The 19,652-nt window shown below is 40.0% G+C and overlaps 1 protein-coding gene across 3 annotated transcripts in view; it reads right to left on the bottom strand.

Annotated features, from left to right (window-relative positions):
• The window catches only part of Kiaa1210 (KIAA1210 ortholog), a 76,537-nt gene extending 63,760 nt beyond the window's left edge, over positions 1 to 12,777 (bottom strand). For 2 of the 3 annotated variants that reach the window (XM_070039838.1, XM_070039839.1), the window contains exons 1-2: positions 12,702 to 12,777; positions 10,047 to 10,138 (exon numbers count right to left, since the gene is read on the bottom strand). In XM_070039838.1, the coding sequence (XP_069895939.1) occupies positions 10,047 to 10,138; positions 12,702 to 12,716 (107 nt within the window). In that variant the 5' untranslated portion in view covers positions 12,717 to 12,777. The remainder of the gene's footprint in view (positions 1 to 10,046; positions 10,139 to 12,701) is intronic. The other variant, XM_070039841.1, reaches the window with a different exon arrangement.
• Between the last annotated feature and the right edge of the window lie 6,875 nt (positions 12,778 to 19,652).

Below are 19,652 nucleotides of genomic sequence, written 5' to 3'. Positions count from 1 at the left end.
ACCCAAGGATTACAGGGGTGCTGTGAATGTTTGAATAGTACAATTTCCCTCCCAGGATTCTCCCACTACATCTAGTTCAGAGAAGAAGAGCTCAGTTCCTCTACTGGCTTCCAAGTTCTCTCTCCTCTTCTTTCTATTGAGCTTATGATCCTTGCTCCACCTTTAGCAAATTGCCAGGTTTGATGTTTTCTGGGTTCTAGGAAGAAAAAGTAAAAGTCTCCCCCGACTCCAAGGGATCAGCACAAAGCTAGCTATAGAGTAAGTACACACTATTTTTGTATGTAATGAGTCTCCTATACTCTTTAGGGCCTGTCAGGGACTTTGCCATTTATTTGTAGAGGCTCAGGCTCCTAAATCTCCTCAAATGTCTTGTTATCATTTCTCTTGCTGCTTCAGCACAGAGTCAATAAAGCATCACTTGAGTTCAGATTTAGACTTCTTCACCTGTGGCTATAAGAATAGGCATTTTTTGTCTACAAAAGCTCCCTTTTTCTACCCTTAAAACCTTTATGCGATTCCAGATTCCCCTCCATGAAAAGCAGACAATAGATTATAAGAAGACAATAGATTATAAGAGTATAAAGGCCCCAAGTAAGGATTGTCTGTTTGCAAATAAGGGAATGAAACATAAACTAGCACTGAATCTCAGGGAAGAAGAGCTTATTGCTCATCTGAGAGAAATGGCATTACTATTATCTTCTCTCACTGAAACAGTGGTCATCATCCTTGTTTTCTCAAAGCATTTATGGTCAACTTCTCTGTCATCTGGTGCTACTGTGAAGTACACAGAAAAAGAGTCTTGTAACTTCCACAACATCCGTCTAGGGCCATAGATCGACAGTACCACCATGAGGTAAGTGTCCTAGGATGAACATTTTTTTTGGGGGGGGTCGGGTCATGGGGCCTGAACTCTGGGCCTGGGCGCTGTCCCTCAGCTCTTCAGCTCAAGGCTAGCACTCTACCACTTGAGCCACAGCGCCACTTCCAGCTTTTTACTTATGTGGTGCTGAGGAATCAAACCCAGGGCCTCAAGCATGCAAGGCAAGCACTCTACCACTGAGCCACCTTCCCAGCCCTAGGATGAACTTTTAAAATAGTTTTGAAGGACAATTTTATACACGGACTAGCACACTTTCAAGAGTTCTCCTCACCAGGCAAATGGGAGCATGACATTGATCTTGAGAAAGAAGTCAAAAGGGGTGGCATGTCCACACCCCACACCCAAACCATCGGTCTCTTAACACTTCACATCGAATGTCACTAAAAATCCCAAAGAAAGCCCCTTAGAGCTTACAAGCCAGCCATTAGAGACTATTCTAGCTATGGTTCTAGGTTGTAATACCTGAGAGAGTTTGCTTCAGTAGTGAAAATGGCAAAGAATTGTGAATACTCATCAATTAACCATATGACTAAATCTATGCTGGCCATCCTGTTACTCTTGGCGCTGCATGTTTACACATACACACACACACACACACACACACACACACACACATACACACACACACGACATCTGAAAACAACACTGTAGGCTTGTACTAAGAATGAAATACAGATGATAACCAATTCATTAAGTAACAAAGTGTATCATGTACAGCTTGGAAAGATTTTAGAAAATTAAGACAACAGAGAATTCGGGATGATTTCATTGGCTCCAAATTCCTCTTTCTCTTTCCACCCCTGTCTCCTACTTTGCTCCTGTCTTCCAATGTCTTTCAGGGTTCCAGTGAAACTCCCACTGCACAATCTTTCCAGTCTTGCTGGCTGTTGACTGGTGGTAGAATATATTTCCATGGAATTGAAATACAATACTTATCAGAAATATTACCATGAAATTATTGAATATCACAGTTAATGCAAGTAGTTGAGTTGATGCTAACTATGTTCTTTGGCACATATAATTTACTACCTGTAGCCTAGCTCCAGCCCTCCTTAGCCCATCTGTTACCTACACATCCTCAGTAGCTTTCCCTTCTCAAATTCTTCTCTCTCTTTCTTAGCAACTCCAGTAAAGCTGAGACTGCGAGTGCCACAACGTATCTTGGGATTTCGGCAACCCCATTAAATATGCACGTGCACTTGCAGCTCCACCAAACTGCCCATTTGGTGTTTCCATTGTTTGTTTTGTTTCGTTTTGGTACTGGTCCTGGGGTCTGTACTCAGGACCTGAGCATTGTCCTCGAGTCTCTTTTTTGCACTTTAACACTGAAGCCACAGCTCCACTTCTGGCTTTTTTGGTAGTTTGTTGAAGTTAAGAGTCTCACAGTGTTTCCTTCCCCAGGTTGGCTTCTAACCTGGATCCTCGCTAAGTATCTAGGATTCCAGGTGAGCCACGAGTACCCAGATCCCCTGTTACTTTTACAGGCAAATCAATCAACAATCGCAACCGTTTGGAGGGAAATACCAACTTTCTTCCCGTGGCTCTGTGGCAGAAAGGAGAGGAAACCTGGAAAGTAGAGATGCTCCCTGGCACTCCAGATTGCTTTGCTGGGTAATAACTCCCCCCATGGACCGCTGTGCTTTCCCACGCACAGGCATCTGCTTGAAATCTCCCAGCAAGCTACCCGCAGACTGTGGAAACCTCCCAAGCTCGTGCTTGGGAGAAAACACTGCCTTACTCTCCCAACCCCCCCTCCCACCCGTCCTTCTTTAAGCAGGTGACTGGGTCACAACCCCTTGTCCTACCCTGGGTCTGGGGGGGAGGGGACGCTCTATGTCCCACAGCACCGTGCTATCTAATGGGATTAGGTCCGCTGCACCAGTCACTTACTTTATTATCCTCAGGTAGCCGTAATTGCCAGCCATAGTGTTTCTGAGGGAACCTCCAGCCGGTGAGACAGTGGACCTGTACGCACAGGGATACTTTGGATCCCAGCGTGCCCTGGGCAGCTGCCACGCTGGGGGTGGGTAGCTTTACCTTCCACGCACTCAAGTGCATGGAACTGCTAGCAATAAGTAGGGAGATAAAGCTTCTTCTCTGAGGTCTCTCATCTCCTAGGTCTATAAAGGGCTAGGTTTGTTCCTTACATAGTTGGAAGCTGTGAACGCCTCCTTTTTCCTCTGCCTCCCACTTGCCAAGCAAGCACAGCATCCTTAGTGCAGAAAGCCAGATGCTCTTTCTCAGCCTGTCTACATCCCTACAGAGTCAAGGAGTGCAAGGAGTAATTTAGAGGAAAAGCCCCAAAGGACAGAAGACAAGTGCTTTTTTTTTTTTTTTTTTTTGGTCAGAGTAAGGAGGGACACTTGAAAGCTTTGGGAAGAAAATGTAAATAAGTTGCTTTCTAACATTTTAGACCAGTGTGGACTGAGGATGGGGGAGTGAAGAAGAGAGAAGCCAGGGCAGAAAGGGAATTTAAGTATCAAGGCCCACCTTGATCTGAAAGCTGTTTATGATTCCTTTAAATTGTTCCTGTTCAATCCTATGAAAAAATTGTCTACTCCCTAAATCAGCCTGGGAATGCACCACACACACACACACACACACACACACACACACACACACACACACACACACACACACACACACACACACACACACACACACACACACACAATCAAAAATAAACCAAGAATTTTCTTATCCAGGTATAGTGGTGCACCTCTGTAATCCCACGATTTTAGTAGCTGAAGCAGGAAGATTAGGAGTTCCAGGGAAGTCTGGGCTACATAAGAAGATCCCCACCTCTCTCTCTCTCAAAAAAAAGTTTGCTTAAAAGTTGCAAAAATCAGTTGGGCTCCAGTGGCTCGGAACTATAATCCTAGTTACTCAGGAGGCTAAGGGATCATGGTGTGAAGCCAGCCTGGACAGGAAAGTTCATGAGACACTTATCTCCAGTAAACTACCCAGAAAAAGCCAGAAATGGATCTGTGGCTTAAGTGGTTGAGTGCTAGCCTTGAGCAAGAAGAAGCCCAGGGACATCACCCAGGCCCTGAGTTCAAGTCCCAGAACAGGTACAAAAAAAAGTTGCAAGCCAGGCAGGTGCTGGTGGCTCATGCCTGTAATCCTAAATACTCATGAGGCTGAGATCTGAAAATTGCTGTTCAAAGCTAGCTCATGCAAGAAAGTCCATGAGACGTTGACTCCAATTAACCACCAGAAAACCGGACGTGGTGCTGTGGCTCCAGTGTTAAGAGTGCTCACCTTGAACTGAAGAGCTGAGGGACAGTGCCCAGGCCCAGAGTTCAAGCCCCACGGCTGACAAAAAAAGTTGCAAAAATCTTTCTACCCTTCAGTGAAAGTCCTTAACAAACATGACATACATATATAGTGTGCCCAGTTATTACACAAATTCAGAGATATGGCTGATCAGAATGTGTCTGCAGAAGAGTGGGTGGGGGGGCGGAGAGAAGGGAAGAGATAGAGGGGATGGGGCACAAACATGTGACCTAGCATCTGCTATTGGGAAGTCTGCATAGGGCATTTTCCCCATTCCCATTTTGATAAAGGTGTGTTCCTGGCCATTTATCAGAAATGTACAGATTTATAATACTTTGATTTTTGAAAGTTTATTGGGAGTGTGAAAAGCAAAACAGATGCAGAGTTTTTCCTTTTTTTAAATAACTGGGAATCAAGGACTGTAGAGGCCAACATTTACAAAATCACTCTGATTTCATTTGTGAATATAATATAGAAAACAATGAAACAAATGGAAGCAATTTGTGTGTGTGTGTTTTAAAGAAAGTCAACATTTCTCCTGTGCATGCATTTGTGACTGGGAGTGGTAGTGTCACTAAACATTGCTCAGTTAGGCCTAATCTGATAGGGGTTGGTGGTGGTGGTACTGAATTTGAACTCAGAGCCTTATGCTTTCTAGGCACACACTCTATCCCTGAGCCATGTCTCCAGCCCTTTTCTGCACTGATATTTTTTTTTAGTGTTTGCCTCATTTCTTGCCCAGGCATGTGTCCAGACTACATTCTACCCATAGTAGCTGGAATGACAGGTATGTACCATAGCATCCCATTTCATCCATTGAGATATGTCTCTTGGCTTTTTCTCCCCTGGGCTGTCCTAGAACCACAAGCTTCACAATTTCAGACTCCAAGTATCTAGGATTACAGGTGTAAGCCACTGGAACGTCTAAAAGCCTTTCAAAAATTCACTTTCCCCACATAAGAATTAGAAGAAAAAAATTCAGAGCAAATACCTTTTAAGCATTCTGGCCAGCATGGCAGTAAAGGGTCTACTCTCTCCTTCAGTCTAAAATAGACATCTTACTTCTGGAATTTTATTGGATAGAGTAGTCAGGTCAATCTAGACCATAACAATATCTGGGACCCTCTCTTCTTAACTGTGGGTAAGTGGGATAAGATTGAGCAACAAACTGGGCATGGGGGGGGCAGTGCTCACACCTAGCTACTTAGCTACTCAGGAGGCTGAGATCTGAGGATTGTGGCTCGAAGCCAGCCCAGGCAGGAAAGTCCTTGAGATTCTTATCTCCTATTAACCCACAGAAAACCAGAAGTGGCACTGAGGCTTAAACTGGTAGAATACTAGCCTTGAGCAAAAGAGCTCAGGGACAGCACCCAGGCCTTGAGTTCAAGCCCCACAACCAACAAGAAAAAAAAGAATTTGAGCAACAACCAATTCTAGGCTCCTATTATGGATATTCAAGTCTGCACTCATTTTCCTCATGCCAACATGCTGAATCCTGAACAGTGGCTAGTGAATTTCTTTCCAGGTGGACTTTGTGTCTGAGTCTATTTGGTGGTGACTCATCTATTGAGTGGAATTTCTTTTGATCATTGTATTTCTAATTAAATTCAAACATCTGCAGTACCCACTCTGATTGTATGTCAGAGAGCGATTAAAAAGACCACTTTTAATATTGACTGGAAAATAAATTAAAAAAAACATATCCTACTCAGTGCTTTTGGTTTAGAAAGTTTTCTTTGCTTTGTGACAGAATCTGCCACAAAGCAAAGGTGGTTTTGCCTGCTTCTTGTCTTGAAAATGGTGCCAAAAATATATGAATTTGACTGAGATCAATTTCAAGAACTCAAAGAATATATCTTTTACTTCTTGATATTAATAATTACATTAATAAATCATTCAATAAATTATTTGGAGAATGTACTAGGTACACAAGATCTTATTCACAACCCAAAGTAAATATATAGAGATCTAAGTTTCATAATAAATATTAAGACACTTGTAAAAACTACAAAATACTCAGGACTTAACTAAAAAATGCTAAATAGCACTAAACTACCAAAATCATATATTCATGGAAAGTCATTAGTTATTTTTCCATATGAAGAGTATTCTTGGTTTATTATATACAAGTTTAGTATCATACTGAATAAAACCAAATATGATTTACTTTGGAAAAAATAATAATATTGACCAGAGAAGAAGCTAATTCCTAAGGCAAATCTATGTGCTTCTTATCCTAACAAAATAGAATACACTACAAAATTATGGTTTAAAAAATTACGTATGCATTATGATTGTTTGCCTGATTCCTTCCTTCCATTGCTGTAAATAATCAGGAATAGCAAGTCCACCGAAAATCTCTTCTGGAACTTCCAGACTGTATTGAGGTCTCCTTCTACTTAATTTTCAAAGCACTTTGCAACTAGGGCTCTAGAGTCACAGCTAGGTTCAAATTCTGTAATAATTGTGATTTTGTAGGAAACTGTTTTTTATTCTTAGGAGATTCATGCCAAAGTATTTAGAGAAGAAATATAACGATGTTTGCAATTTATGTTCAAATAGTTCTGAAACACATGGTGTGTGTGTGTGTGTGTGTGTGTGTGTGTGTGTGTGTGTGTATGTGTGTGTGTACAGAGAATACTAAAGCAAACAAAATATTAATAGTGAAACTAGGTAAAGCACACATGGAATTTTAATTATGGTATTTTTCAACAAACCTGTAGTTTTTCAGTGTTAGCTAACTAAAAAGTTGGGGGTAAAATTAGCTTTGTCTAGGCTATCTACAAATTCAATGTGATACCTATCAAAATTCCAACCTCATTTTTCAAGGAAATAGAAGAGGCAATCCAAAAATTCATATGGAACAATAAAAGACCCCCAAATCGCAAAAACGATCCTCAACAGAAAGAACACTGCTGGACGAATATCAATACCAAATTTCAAACTCTACTATAAAGCCATAGTAATCAAAACAGCTTGGTACTGGCACAAGAACAGACCTCAAGACCAATGGAATAGAACTGAAGACCCAGAAATGAACCTACAGACCTATAGCCATCTAATCTTTGATAAGGGAGCTAAAAAAAATAGAATGGAAGAAAGACAAACTCTTCAGTAAATGGTGCTGGCAAAATTGGTAAACTACTTGTAGAAAACTAAAGCTAGATCCTTATATATCACCCTGCACCAGAATCAATTCCAAATGGATCAAAGACCTTGGTGTCAAAGCAGACACTCTGAAAACATTACAGGATGGAATAGCAGAAACCCTAGGTCTTGTTAGCACAGGCCGAAATTTTCTTAATAGAGACCCAGAAACACAACAAATCAAAGAATGGTTGGACAAATGGGATTGCAGAGCTTCTGCATGGCAAAGGGCATAGCTAGCAAGATCAATAGAAAGCCCATGGAGGGGCTGGGAAGGTGGCTCAGTGGTAGAGCGCTTGCCTTGCATGCCTGAGGCCCTGGGTTCGATTCCTCAACACCACATAAGCAAAAAGAAAAAAAGCTGGAAGTGGTGCTGTGGCTCAAGTGGTAGAGCGCTAGCCTTGAGCTGAAGAGCTGAGGGACAGCGCCCAGGCCCAGAGTTCAGGCCCCACGACCGGACCCAAAAAAAAAAAAAAAAGAAAGCCCACGGATTGGGAGAAGATCTTCACTAGCCATACAACAGACAAGGGTCTCATATCTAAAATATACTTGGAACTCAAAAAATTAAATCCCCCAACAACAAATCTTCAAAGAAACAACTGCCCAATAAATAAGTGGGCTAAAGACTTAAAGAGAAACTTCTCTGAAGAGGAAAGAAGGATGGCCAATAGACACATGAAGAAATGCTCAACCTCCCTAGCCATAAAAGAAATGCAAATCAAAACAACATTGAGATACCACCTCACTCCAGTTAGAATGGCTATAATCAAGAACTCTAATAACAACAGATGCTGGAGAGGATGTGGACAGAAGGGAACCTTACTGCATTGTTGGTGGGAGTATAAACTTGTTCAACCACTTTGGAAAGCAGTATGGAGGTTCCTCAAATGACTTCAGATAGAGCTCCCCTATGACCCAGCAATCCCACTTTGGGGCATTTACCCAAATGTTCACAAACAAAACCACACTAAAGCTACTAGCACGACTATGTTTATTGCATCATTATTTACTATAGCTAAGATATGGAACCAACCCAGATGCCCCTCAGTAGATGAATGGATCAAGAAAATGTGGTATATATACACAGTGGAATTCTATGCCTCCATCAGAAAGAATGGCATTGCTCCATTTGTTAGGAAATGGAAAGGCATGGAAAAAATGATATTAAGTGAAGTAAGCCAGGCCCAAAGAAACATAGTTCCCATGGTTTCCCTTATTTGCAATATCTAGTATATGTCTGAGTCAAGCAGAAAAGGTCAGATAAGTTGATGTTAGGGAAATGAACCCTAAGATATGTATTCAAATGTTTTTTTCCTTTCTTGCGATTGTTTCTAACACATTTATAAGATTATTTCTTTGTTGCTTTGTATGTCCTTCCCCCACAGTATAACCCCTGCTTTCACTGTATTTGATGTTGGTATAATTTGTGGAAGGGAAGGGGAAAAACAAATCGTTGAAATAGGGATACAGGTGGACCCATTGCAACAATGAGATGTACAAGTTGTTGTGTTGAAAACGAACTTTACAACTTTGGTTGGGGGGATGTGGGGGGCAGGGGGAGGATGGGATAGGAAGAGGAAACAAAGGAGGAGGCTACAATGCTTGATAAGTAATGTACTCATTATCTTGCCCATGTAATTTTAACCCCTCTGTACAGTATTTTCACAATAAAAAAATTTAAATAAAAAAACTAGCTTTTTCTGCTGTTATCAACTGCTAGAGAAAACACTTTGCTCTTTGCAAATTTGTGTTCTTTTGGTTCCAAACTTAAATCATTAACAGAACTCACTCCAAGAAGTTGTATGAAGATTAGAATGAGCTAAACCCTCTGAGCCTGGTGTCTGCTCTTTAGGAAGTCTTAGTGACTGATAAGTGTTGCTATTACTATGCCATTTTCACTGGATTCGACACTATCCTTTATTGTTCTTAAAGGATATATATATATATATATATATATATATATATATATATATCCTTTATTGTTCTTAAAGGATATATATATATAAATCATAGATAGATAGATAGATAGATAGATAGATAGATAGATAGATAGATAGATAGATAGATAGATAGATAGATAGATAGACTGTATAGCTAAAAATGATCATAGCACTGGCTTTAAAAATCATCATATACTCAAAGGCCAGTTCTTATTTATGGAAGGCCAGTAGAAGAAAATGTTAACATGTTAATGTTGTACTCTACTATATTTGAGAATTGCAGATGACCATAAGTATTAGAAACCACCAAAAGATTCTAACCATTCACATGCAGGGAGACCAAAGGAGGAGACTCTTAGGGGAAGAACACAAAGGCACAATGCCTATGTGTTTCTGATCATGTAAAATAATATTTATCAAAATGAACTCCAGGAAATGGAAATAAGTTTTTTCTTTGCCATTGTTTGTTTTCTTTTCATTTTGTCTTCTTTGTTCATTTATCTGTCTTTGGGAGGGTAAGAAGGGCATGGAAATGGAAGGACAAAGGGTGAACAAATGTAGCAGTGGTACTCACTAGACACTATGTGGAAAATGAATGATACAACTTGTAGGTGGGAATGGAAGGAGAAACTAGGAGAGAATGAGGGAAGGGGTAACATCATCCAAAAAGAAATGTATTCATTACCTGACTTATATAATTGAAACTCCTCTGTACATCACCTTTATAACAACAATTCTTAAACGATTCACACAAAAAAGAAAAGAAACCACCAAAAGCAAACCATAGCATTTGCTAATGGTACCTCTCAGTCCGAATGACATCTTCTTCCTTCTCTTCCTGTTGCTCTACAAGGCAGTCTTCTGACTGGCATCTTTTTCTGCATGGACACCTTATCTGGGGTTGTGAGGAGAGATACAACAAGGAAAGCTGTCGTCATGTGATGCAGTCAGGCTAGTTTTGAGGTAGACAGCAACAGTTTGGAGGAAGTCTGCATCATAGAGAATGTTGAAAATGCACTTTAATTACTTTCAGGCTATGTGTTCAGTAATGGAAATGTGGCTCCAAGTGTGTTAGGGGAGCCTCTTCACTGGACAGAGATGACACGTTTGTTCGTAGACATTGTGAGATATTCTAAACACACGTGCATCTCTCTGCTTGCCACTATGATTTGCTTGTATTTCAAAGTTTTCTCTTTCCTAAGCTCAGATGGGGCTGTTGGCATTGGGAATATGGATACGGAAGGCCCTTGCTAATTTCTTACTGGATACATTCATTTCCTTTCTCTTGACTTTACTCTGAAGTCATTCCCTCCATGCTCCTTAGATCCCTGGCCTTCAAGAGCATCAGGATGGTGCAGTGCTCAGAAAGGAAGAGGAATACCATTTTCTCTTGTATTACCTCTTACCCATGGCCAAAATAACAAGAAGCTGAAAAATCACCAACAGGAACTACAAGCATTTATCACTCATACTTCACTCAGCCCATTGCTTGAGTAGTGATTCTGTTGGGGCCCTACAGCTGCCACATTTGCGATCAAGTTGCTCTTCTGCCACAGGCAATCCCATCCAAAGCACTCAACAAACCTCTTCCACCCCAACCATTAGTTCATCATCAAAGAAGGGGCAGGCCCAGGTTGCTACCCTCACTGGTTGTCCAGACAATTGAGTGAGAAGCAACCCAACACTGGCCAACCCGATGGCCTCTTTCTGTCAACTGTCATTTGGTTTTCTTCCTATCCCATAGGAGTTCATGGTCCTTCTCCTGTGCCACCAGCATTATGAATCAACTGGTCAATGGGACCAATAAAAGCATGTAGTCAGCTTAGATATTCTCCAAGAGCTCCTTAAAAGAAATAAAAGTACAATTGGAAATGTCTCATAAGTTCCCTAAAGGATAACTTTTTTGAGTCAAGTTCTTGCTGGCTGTAGCCCAAGCTTGCCTCAAACTTGAGATATTCTTGCCTCCTGAGTAATGGGATTACAAGGGTGAGCCACCACATCCCGTTGAGAGTATAAAATGTTGATACATGAAAGACCAACTTTACCCTTTACCTCCAAGTCCCTATTCTACTTCCTGACTTCCCTCCAAAAATAAAGACACACACACACACACACACACACACACACACACACACACACACACACACACACACACACACACACTCAGGGAGGAGAGGGAAAGAGGGAGGGAGAGAGGGAAAGGGAGAGAAAAAGACAGAGGGAGAGGGTGGGAGTTCTTTGCTACCCTGGCAATCTATCCTTCACAGGATTAGAATATATCCCTTGCCCCTTGTAGGCCATATGTTGCTTGACAAGGATGACTCGTTCTGAAAAATGTCATCAGATCATTTTGTCATCATTGTGTGAAGATCATAGACTATACCAACAGAAACTAAGATGCAAGAAACTTACGATTGCAAGGCTATCTTAGACTATATAGAAAGATCCTGTCTCCAGGATCACGGTGCCATGTGGAAAAACAAAGACTTCAAGAAATCCTTCTATTCCGTTTCTTAACTATGGCAGTAGATTTTTCAGTTAAGATAATTGCTACTTTATTTTTTGGTACCAGTCCTAGGGCTTGAAGTCAGGGCCTGGGCACTGTCCCTGAGCTTTTTTTTTTCTCAAGGCTAACACTCTACCACTTGAGCCACAGCTCCACTTTTTTGTGGTTAATTGGAGATAAGAATCTCATCATCTTACAGATTTTCTTGCCTAGGCTGGCTTCAAACTGCTATCCACAGATCTCAGCCTCCTAAGTAGCTAGGATTACAGGCATGTAATTACAGGCATGATTACTGCTTGGCAGTTACCACTTCTTATATTGAGAGACTGAATATACAAATGGGCACTGACCACATCATATATGACAGAAGAACTCTAGTCCCACAATCTCTAAGCAATAGCCTCAGAACTATCAGGACATGGTCAATCTACTATTTTAGAAACTCTATGTTTACCACTGACCTGCCTTCTAGTTCAGACAAAAAAGTAAGACAAATATGTTCCACAAGCTAATGATATAGGAAGTCCCACTTCTAGTTACCTTATCTCCAACTTCCCCATGCTGATAGCCTTCAATCAAGACATACCTGTAGTCTTCTTAGTTTTTCACCAAAAGCTTTTTCATTCCCTTAAATATCTTTGAGTCTCTACTGAAACAAATGATAGTAGGAAGCTCTGACTAGCTGGCCTCTTTTAGTTCTCATTTGAAGGAATCTTCATTTATCCCTCAATGTTATACCACTCAGCTGGCTGCCTGCTCCTGTCTAGTACCTACTGGGATCACCCACAATGTCCTCGCTGGCACACTATCATACGAGATGTCCATGCTTAACTGCTCCACTCTTACACATCTGTTGGCAACTTAGTTGGTATTGGTATTGGAGCCAGAGTATATTGATATTGGAGCCAGAGGCTGTAGCACTCAGTTGTATGACCTGTGGAATGTCACTTACCTTCAGTTTCCACATGTTCCAAGTAGAGAGAAGGATGTTCTCTGATCCTTCTCCTAGAGTTGTGTCCTTAGACAGAGCCAATTTAACCCTGTTGTCTAAACATGGGAGTCTTTGACTCTAAAAGCAATGGTCCTAAGCCAAACACCCACTGTTGAGCAGTGAACTGAGAAAGGAACAGCTAATGACTCGTGAAGATTTTATGTGGGAACTATGAGTTAAGCTCTGGTCTGGGTCATGGAGATGTTAGCACTCCTCATTTTTTTTCTGCCCATCTGCCCATGGACAGGACAAAGAATGCCTACTCATTTAATTGGTATCCAAAAAAAGATGAAAAGCTGCAAGGATATTGATCTTGATTGTCCTCTGACTTTGCCAAATGTTGTGACTTTTGTTATGCCACTCGAGCTTCTTGGGTGTTAGAGCTCTCATCTTCAAAATATCAACAATAACCTCTATCACTTTTGAATGGCTGAATTGTTATTAAGATCCGATGGAAAATGTATGTGAAACCGTGTTAATTTTCTAAGGGTTATACAGTTGTAGAGAACTATTTCTAGAGGAGATATATAGATACAGATATAGATGTAGTGGTTCCTCAAAATACTAAAAGTAGAATTATCTTGCCATCCAGCAATTCCACTGTGGAGATCGTTTCGAAGAAACCTGTAAAGATCCTTGGAAAGCCAAGTGCTTAGTACCCTTTCAATAACCAAAGCATTATTCACAACAACAACCCTAAGGACCACTAGTGGATGAGTGGATAAACAAAATGAAGTATGTCCATAGAGTTCAATATTATGCAACATTAAATATCAAGGAAAGTTTTACACTTGATATAACAGGAGTGAACTTTGAGAATATTGTGTTAAGTTAGATAAGCCAAGCATGGAAAGACACGTACTGTATCAATCTTATTTGAGATGTCTAGTCAATTTGCAGGAACAGAATATCATGGCTTTCAGGAGTGAGAAGAGAGGTATAGAGTTTCTGTTTTACAAGATAAAATAAAGTAGTCTTTTGGGAAGTTCTGGAGATCAAGCCTCCCACATGGCAGGCAAGTGCTCCACCATTGAGCCACACCCCTAGCCTTCAAGAAAAAAGGAGTTCTTAGGATGAAGGGTGGTAATGGTAGCCCAAAGGGTGGTAATGGTAGCCCAAAGTGTGGGTATAATTAATGCCACTTATCTGCACAGTGAAACATGCTTAAGATGAAAACATTATGCTACATAGGGTAGCTGAAGGAGAAATAGAGACGTGGGCCAGAATAGAAAAATGGTGGTGGCTCACACTTGTAATCCTAGCTACACAGAAGGCTGAAATCTGAGAATCATGGTTCAAAGCCAGCCCAGGCAAGAAAGTCCATGAAACTCCAATTAACCACCAGAAAGCCAGAAGTGATGATGTGGCTCAAAGTAGTAAAGTGCTAGCCTTGAACAAAAGGAGTTCAAGGACAATGCCCAGGCCCTGAGTTCAAGCTCCATGATCAATGGAAAAAAGAAACAAAAGAAAAGGGAATCAGAATTTGGAAAACTCTGCTAAAGAAATTCTAACAGACTCATATTTCCCAGTAAGCCAAACATCTCATCAACTTGTTAGGGTCTTTCTAGTCTTAAAGATTTCTGCTCAGTGAAATTGCAGAGCTTCTGCATGGCAAAGGACATAGCTAGCAAGATCAATAGAAAGCCCACAGATTGGGAGAAGATCTTCACTGACCATACAATGGACAAGGGTCTCATATCTAAAAATACCTGGAACTCAAAAAATTAAATCCCCCAACAACAAATCCTCAAAGAAACAACTGCCTAATAAATAACTGGGCTAATAAAAACAAACACATTTTCAATGTTAAAGGCTAGAACAAAATCTACCAAGCAAATGGCCCCCATAAACAGGTGGGGGTTGCAATCCTAATATCAGATAAAATAGACTTCAAATTAAAATTCGTGAGAAGAGATAGAGAAGGTCGTTACATACTAATTAAGGGATCTCTCCTTCAGGAGGATATTACAATTCTAAATATCTATTCACCAAACAATGGAGCACCCAAATTTATCCAAGAAACACTAATTTCCCTCAAATCCCACATAGATCCAAAGACATTAATTATTGGGGATTTTAACACACCACTTTCCCCACTAGATAGATCAACTCGGCAAAAACTCAACAGAGAAACCGCAGATGCAAACAACTGCATAGATCAACTAGATTTAACAGACATCTACCAAATATTTCACCCAGCAGCATCAGAATACACGTTTTTCTCAGCAGCACATGGAACATTTTCTAAAATAGACCACATTTTAGGCCACAAAGCAAACTTGTCCAAATTCAGAAACATTGAAGTTATACCTTACATTCTCTCAGACCACAAGGGAATAAAATTAGAACTCAACACCAAAAGCCACCAAAGAAAGTCCTGTAACACATGGAGGCTGAACAACACACTGCTGAATCACCAGTGGGTCATGGAAGAGATTAGAAAGGAAATTCAAATGTTCATGATATTCAACAAAAATGAGCACACAAATTACCAGCTCCCCTGGGACACAGCAAAGGCAGTGCTCAGGAGCAAGTTTATAGCTCTGAGTTCCTACATCAACAAATTGGAGAGATCTGAAACCAACAATTTAATGAGACATCTGAACCTCCTTGAAAAAGAGCAGCAAAATAAACCCCAATCCAGTAGATGGAAAGAAATAATTAAAATTAAATCAGAATTAAATGAATTAGAATCCAAAAAAAAAAAACTATAGAAAGAATCAACAAAACAAAGAGTTGGTTCTTCGAAAAAATTAACAAAATTGACAGACCCTTAGCAAATCTTATCAGAAAAAGAAGAGAACACACCCAAATAAATAAACTCAGAGATGAGAATGGAACCATCACCACAGAAACAACCAAGATTCAGAACATTATAAGGGAATACTTCTCAAAACTTTATGCTAATAAGTTTGAGAACTTGGCAGAAATAGACCTTTTCCTAGCAAATATTGACATGCTGAAACTAAACCAAGATGAGTTAAACCATCTTAACAGGCCCATATCAAGCATTGAAATAGAAACAGCAATAAGAGACCTCCCATCTAAGAAAAGTCCAGGACCAGATGGTTTTACAGTGGAATTCTACAAGGCCTTCAAAGCAGAGCTCACACCAATACTCTTCCAACTCTTCAATGAAATTGAAAGAGAAAGTTCACTACCTAACACATTCTATGAAGCCATCATAACTCTCATCCCAAAACCAGGCAGGGACTCATTAAAGAAAGAGAACTATAAACCCATTTCTTTGATGAACATTGATGCAAAACTTCTCAACAAAATTTGGGCCAATCAACTTAAACAATTCATCCAAAAAATCATACAACACAATCAAACAAGATTCATTTCAGGGATGCAAAGCTGCTTCAATATACACAAATCAATTCATATAGTTCATCACATCATCAGGAGCAAGGATAAGAACCACATGGTTATCTCAATAGATGCAGAAAAGGCATTTGACAAGATCCAACACCCCTTTATGATGAAGGTTCTGGAAAAATTAGGAATCCATGGAACATTCCTCAATACAATAAAGGCTGTATATGACAAACCTAAGCCAGCATTATACTTAATGGTGAAAAACTAAAGCCATTTCCTCTTAACTCAGGAACAAGACAAGGATGTCCACTCTCTTCACTTCTCTTCAATCTAGTATTAGAATGCCTAGCTACAGCAATAAGACAAGATGCAAACATAAAGGGGATCCAAATAGGGAAAGAAGAAGTAAAACTCTCCCTCTTTGAAGATGACATGATCTTGTATTTAAAGAATCCCATAGACTCCACTCCCAAATTACTCAAGCTGATTCAAAACTTTGGCAAAGTAGCAGGGTGTAAAATTAACCCTCGAAAATCAATGGCTTTTCTGTATGCCAACAATGAGAAAAGTGTGGCTGAAATTAGGAAAGCAACTCCATTCGGAATAGCCCCACAAAAAAATAAAATACTTTGGAATTAACTTAACCAAAGAAGTGAAGGACCTCTATGATGAAAACTTTAAAAACTTGAAAAAGGAAATCAAAACAGAACTTAGAAAGTGGCAAAAACTCCCATGCTCCTGTATTGGAAAGAATAACATCATGAAAATGGCAATGCTTCCCAAGGCTATCTACAAATTCAACGTGATACCTATCAAAATTCCAACCTCATCCTTCAAGGAAATAGAAGAGGCAATCCAAAAATTCATATGGAACAATAAAAGACCCCAAATCGCAAAAACGATCCTCAACAGAAAGAACACTGCTGGACGAATATCAATACAAAATTTCAAACTCTACTATAAAGCCATAGTAATTAAAACAGCTTGGTACTGGCACAAGAACAAGACCAATGGAATAGAATTGAAACCCCAGAAATGAACCTACAAACCTATAGCCATCTAATCTTCGATAAGGGAGCCAAAAAAATAGAATGGAAGAAAGACAAACTTCTTCAGTAAATGGTGCTGGCAAAATTGGTCAACTACTTGTAGAACACTAAAGCTACATCTTTATATATCACCCTGCACCAGAATCCACTCCAAATGGATCAAAGACCTCGGAGTCAAAGCAGACACTCTGAAAACATTACAGGATGGAATAGGAGAAACCCTAGGTCTTGGCACAGGCCGAAATTTTCTGAATAGAGACCCGGAAACACAACAAATCAAAGAATGGTTGGACAAATGGGATTGCATGAAATTGCAGAGCTTCTGCATGGCAAAGGACATAGCTAGCAAGATCAATAGAAAGGCCACGGATTGGGAGAAGATCTTCACTAGCCATACAACGGACAAGGGTCTCATATCTAAAATATACCTGGAACTCAAAAAATTAAATCCCCCAACAACAAATCTTCAAAGAAACAACTGCCCAATAAATAAGTGGGCTAAAGACTTAAAGAGAAACTTCTCTGAAGAGGAAAGAAGGATGGCCAACAGACACATGAAGAAATTCTCAACCTCCCTAGCCATAAAAGAAATGCAAATCAAAACAACATTGAGATACCACCTCACTCTAGTTAGAATGGCTATAATCAAGAACTCTAACAACAACAGATGCTGGAGGGGATGTGGATAGAAGGGACCCTTACTGCATTGTTGGTGGGAGTGTAAACTTGTTCAACCACTTTGGAAAGCAGTATGGAGGTTCCTCAAATGACTTCAGATAGAGCTCCCCTATGACCCAGCAATTTCACTTTGGGGCATTTACCCAAATAATCACAAACAAGACCATACTAAATCTACTAGCACGACTATGTTTATTGCAGCATTATTTACTATAGATATGGAACCAATCCAGATGCCCCTCAGTAGATGAATGGATCAAGAAAATGTGGTATATATACACAATGGAATTCTATGCCTCCATCAGAAAGAATGACATTGTCCCATTTGTTAGGAAATGGAAAGGCTTGGAAAAAACTATATTAAGTGAAGTAAGCCAGGCCCAAAGAAACATAGGTCCCATGGTTTCCCTTATTTGCAATAACTAGTATATGTCTGAGTCAAGCAGAAAAGGTCATACAATTTGATGGTGAAATGAACCCCAAAATAAGTATTTAAATGTTTTTTTTCTTTCTTGCGATTGTTTCTAACATATTTATAAGATGATTTCTTTGTTGCTATGTATGTCCCTCCCCCACAGTATAACCCTGCTTTTACTGTATTTGATGTTGGTATAATTTGTGGAGGGGAAGGGAAAAAACAAATCGTTTAAATAGGGATACAGGTGGAGCCATTGCAACAATGAGATGTACAAGTCGTTATGTCGAAAACAAACTTTACAACTTTGGTGTGGGGGGGGTGGAGGGTAGGGGAGAATTGGGTGGGGGTGCGGAGGGATGATGGGAAGGGGTGGGAAGGGAAAACAAAGGAGGAGGCTACAATGCTTGATAAGAAATGTACTCATTATCTTGCCCACATAATTGGAACCCCTCTATACAGTATTTTCACAATTAAATAAATAAATAAATAAATAAATAAATAAATAAATAAATAAATAGCTAAGACATGGAACCAATCCAGATGCCCCTCAGTAGATGAATGGATCAAGAAAATGTGGTATATATACACAATGGAATTCTATGCCTCCATCAGAAAGAATGGCATTGCTCCATTTGTTAGGAAATGGAAAGACTTGGAAAAAATTATATTAAGTGAAGTAAGCCAGGCCCAAAGAAACATAGGTCTCATGGTTTCCCTTATTTGCAATAACTAGTATATGTCTGAGGCAAGCAGAAAAGGTCATACAATTTGATGGTGAAATGAACCCCAAAATAAGTATTTAAATATTTTTTTTCTTTCTTGCGATTGTTTCTAACATATTTATAAGATGATTTCTTTGTTGCTATGTATGTCCCTCCCCCACAGTATAACCCTGCTTTTACTGTATTTGATGTTGATATATTTTTTGGAGGGGAAGGGAAAAAACAAATCATTTAAAACCCATTGCAACAATGAGATGTACAAGTCATTATGTCGAAAAAGGAATTTTACAACTTTGGTGGGGGGGTGGGGGGTCAGTGGGAGGGGAATGGGGGGGGGAGGATGGGAAGGGATGGGAAGGGGAAGCAAAGGAGGAGGCAACAATGCTTGATAAGAAATGTACTCATTATCTTGCCCATGTAATTGTAACCCTTCTGTACAGTATTTTCACAAATAATTCTGCTCAGTTTCAGAAGGATTTGCCCCTTGGAACATGAGCGATTGATCTGTATCTACATATTACTTGTACTCATGTATACTTAAAGAAAGAAAGCAACCCCCCCCCTTGTTTGCTGGTTCTGGGGCTTGAACTCTGTACCACTTGATCACAGCACCTTTTCTAGCTTTTTCTGAGTCGCTTATTGGAGATAAGAGTCTCATAGACTTTCCTGCCTGGACTGGCTTCAAACTGAAGTCTTCAGATCTCAGCCTCCTAAGTAGCTAGGA

Source organism: Dipodomys merriami, unplaced genomic scaffold, assembly GCF_024711535.1.
Source record: "Dipodomys merriami isolate MVZ:Mamm:240054 unplaced genomic scaffold, mDipMer1.0.p SCAF_3, whole genome shotgun sequence".
Lineage (NCBI taxonomy): Eukaryota > Metazoa > Chordata > Mammalia > Rodentia > Heteromyidae > Dipodomys > Dipodomys merriami.
This window is presented reverse-complemented; position numbering and strand designations above follow the sequence as displayed.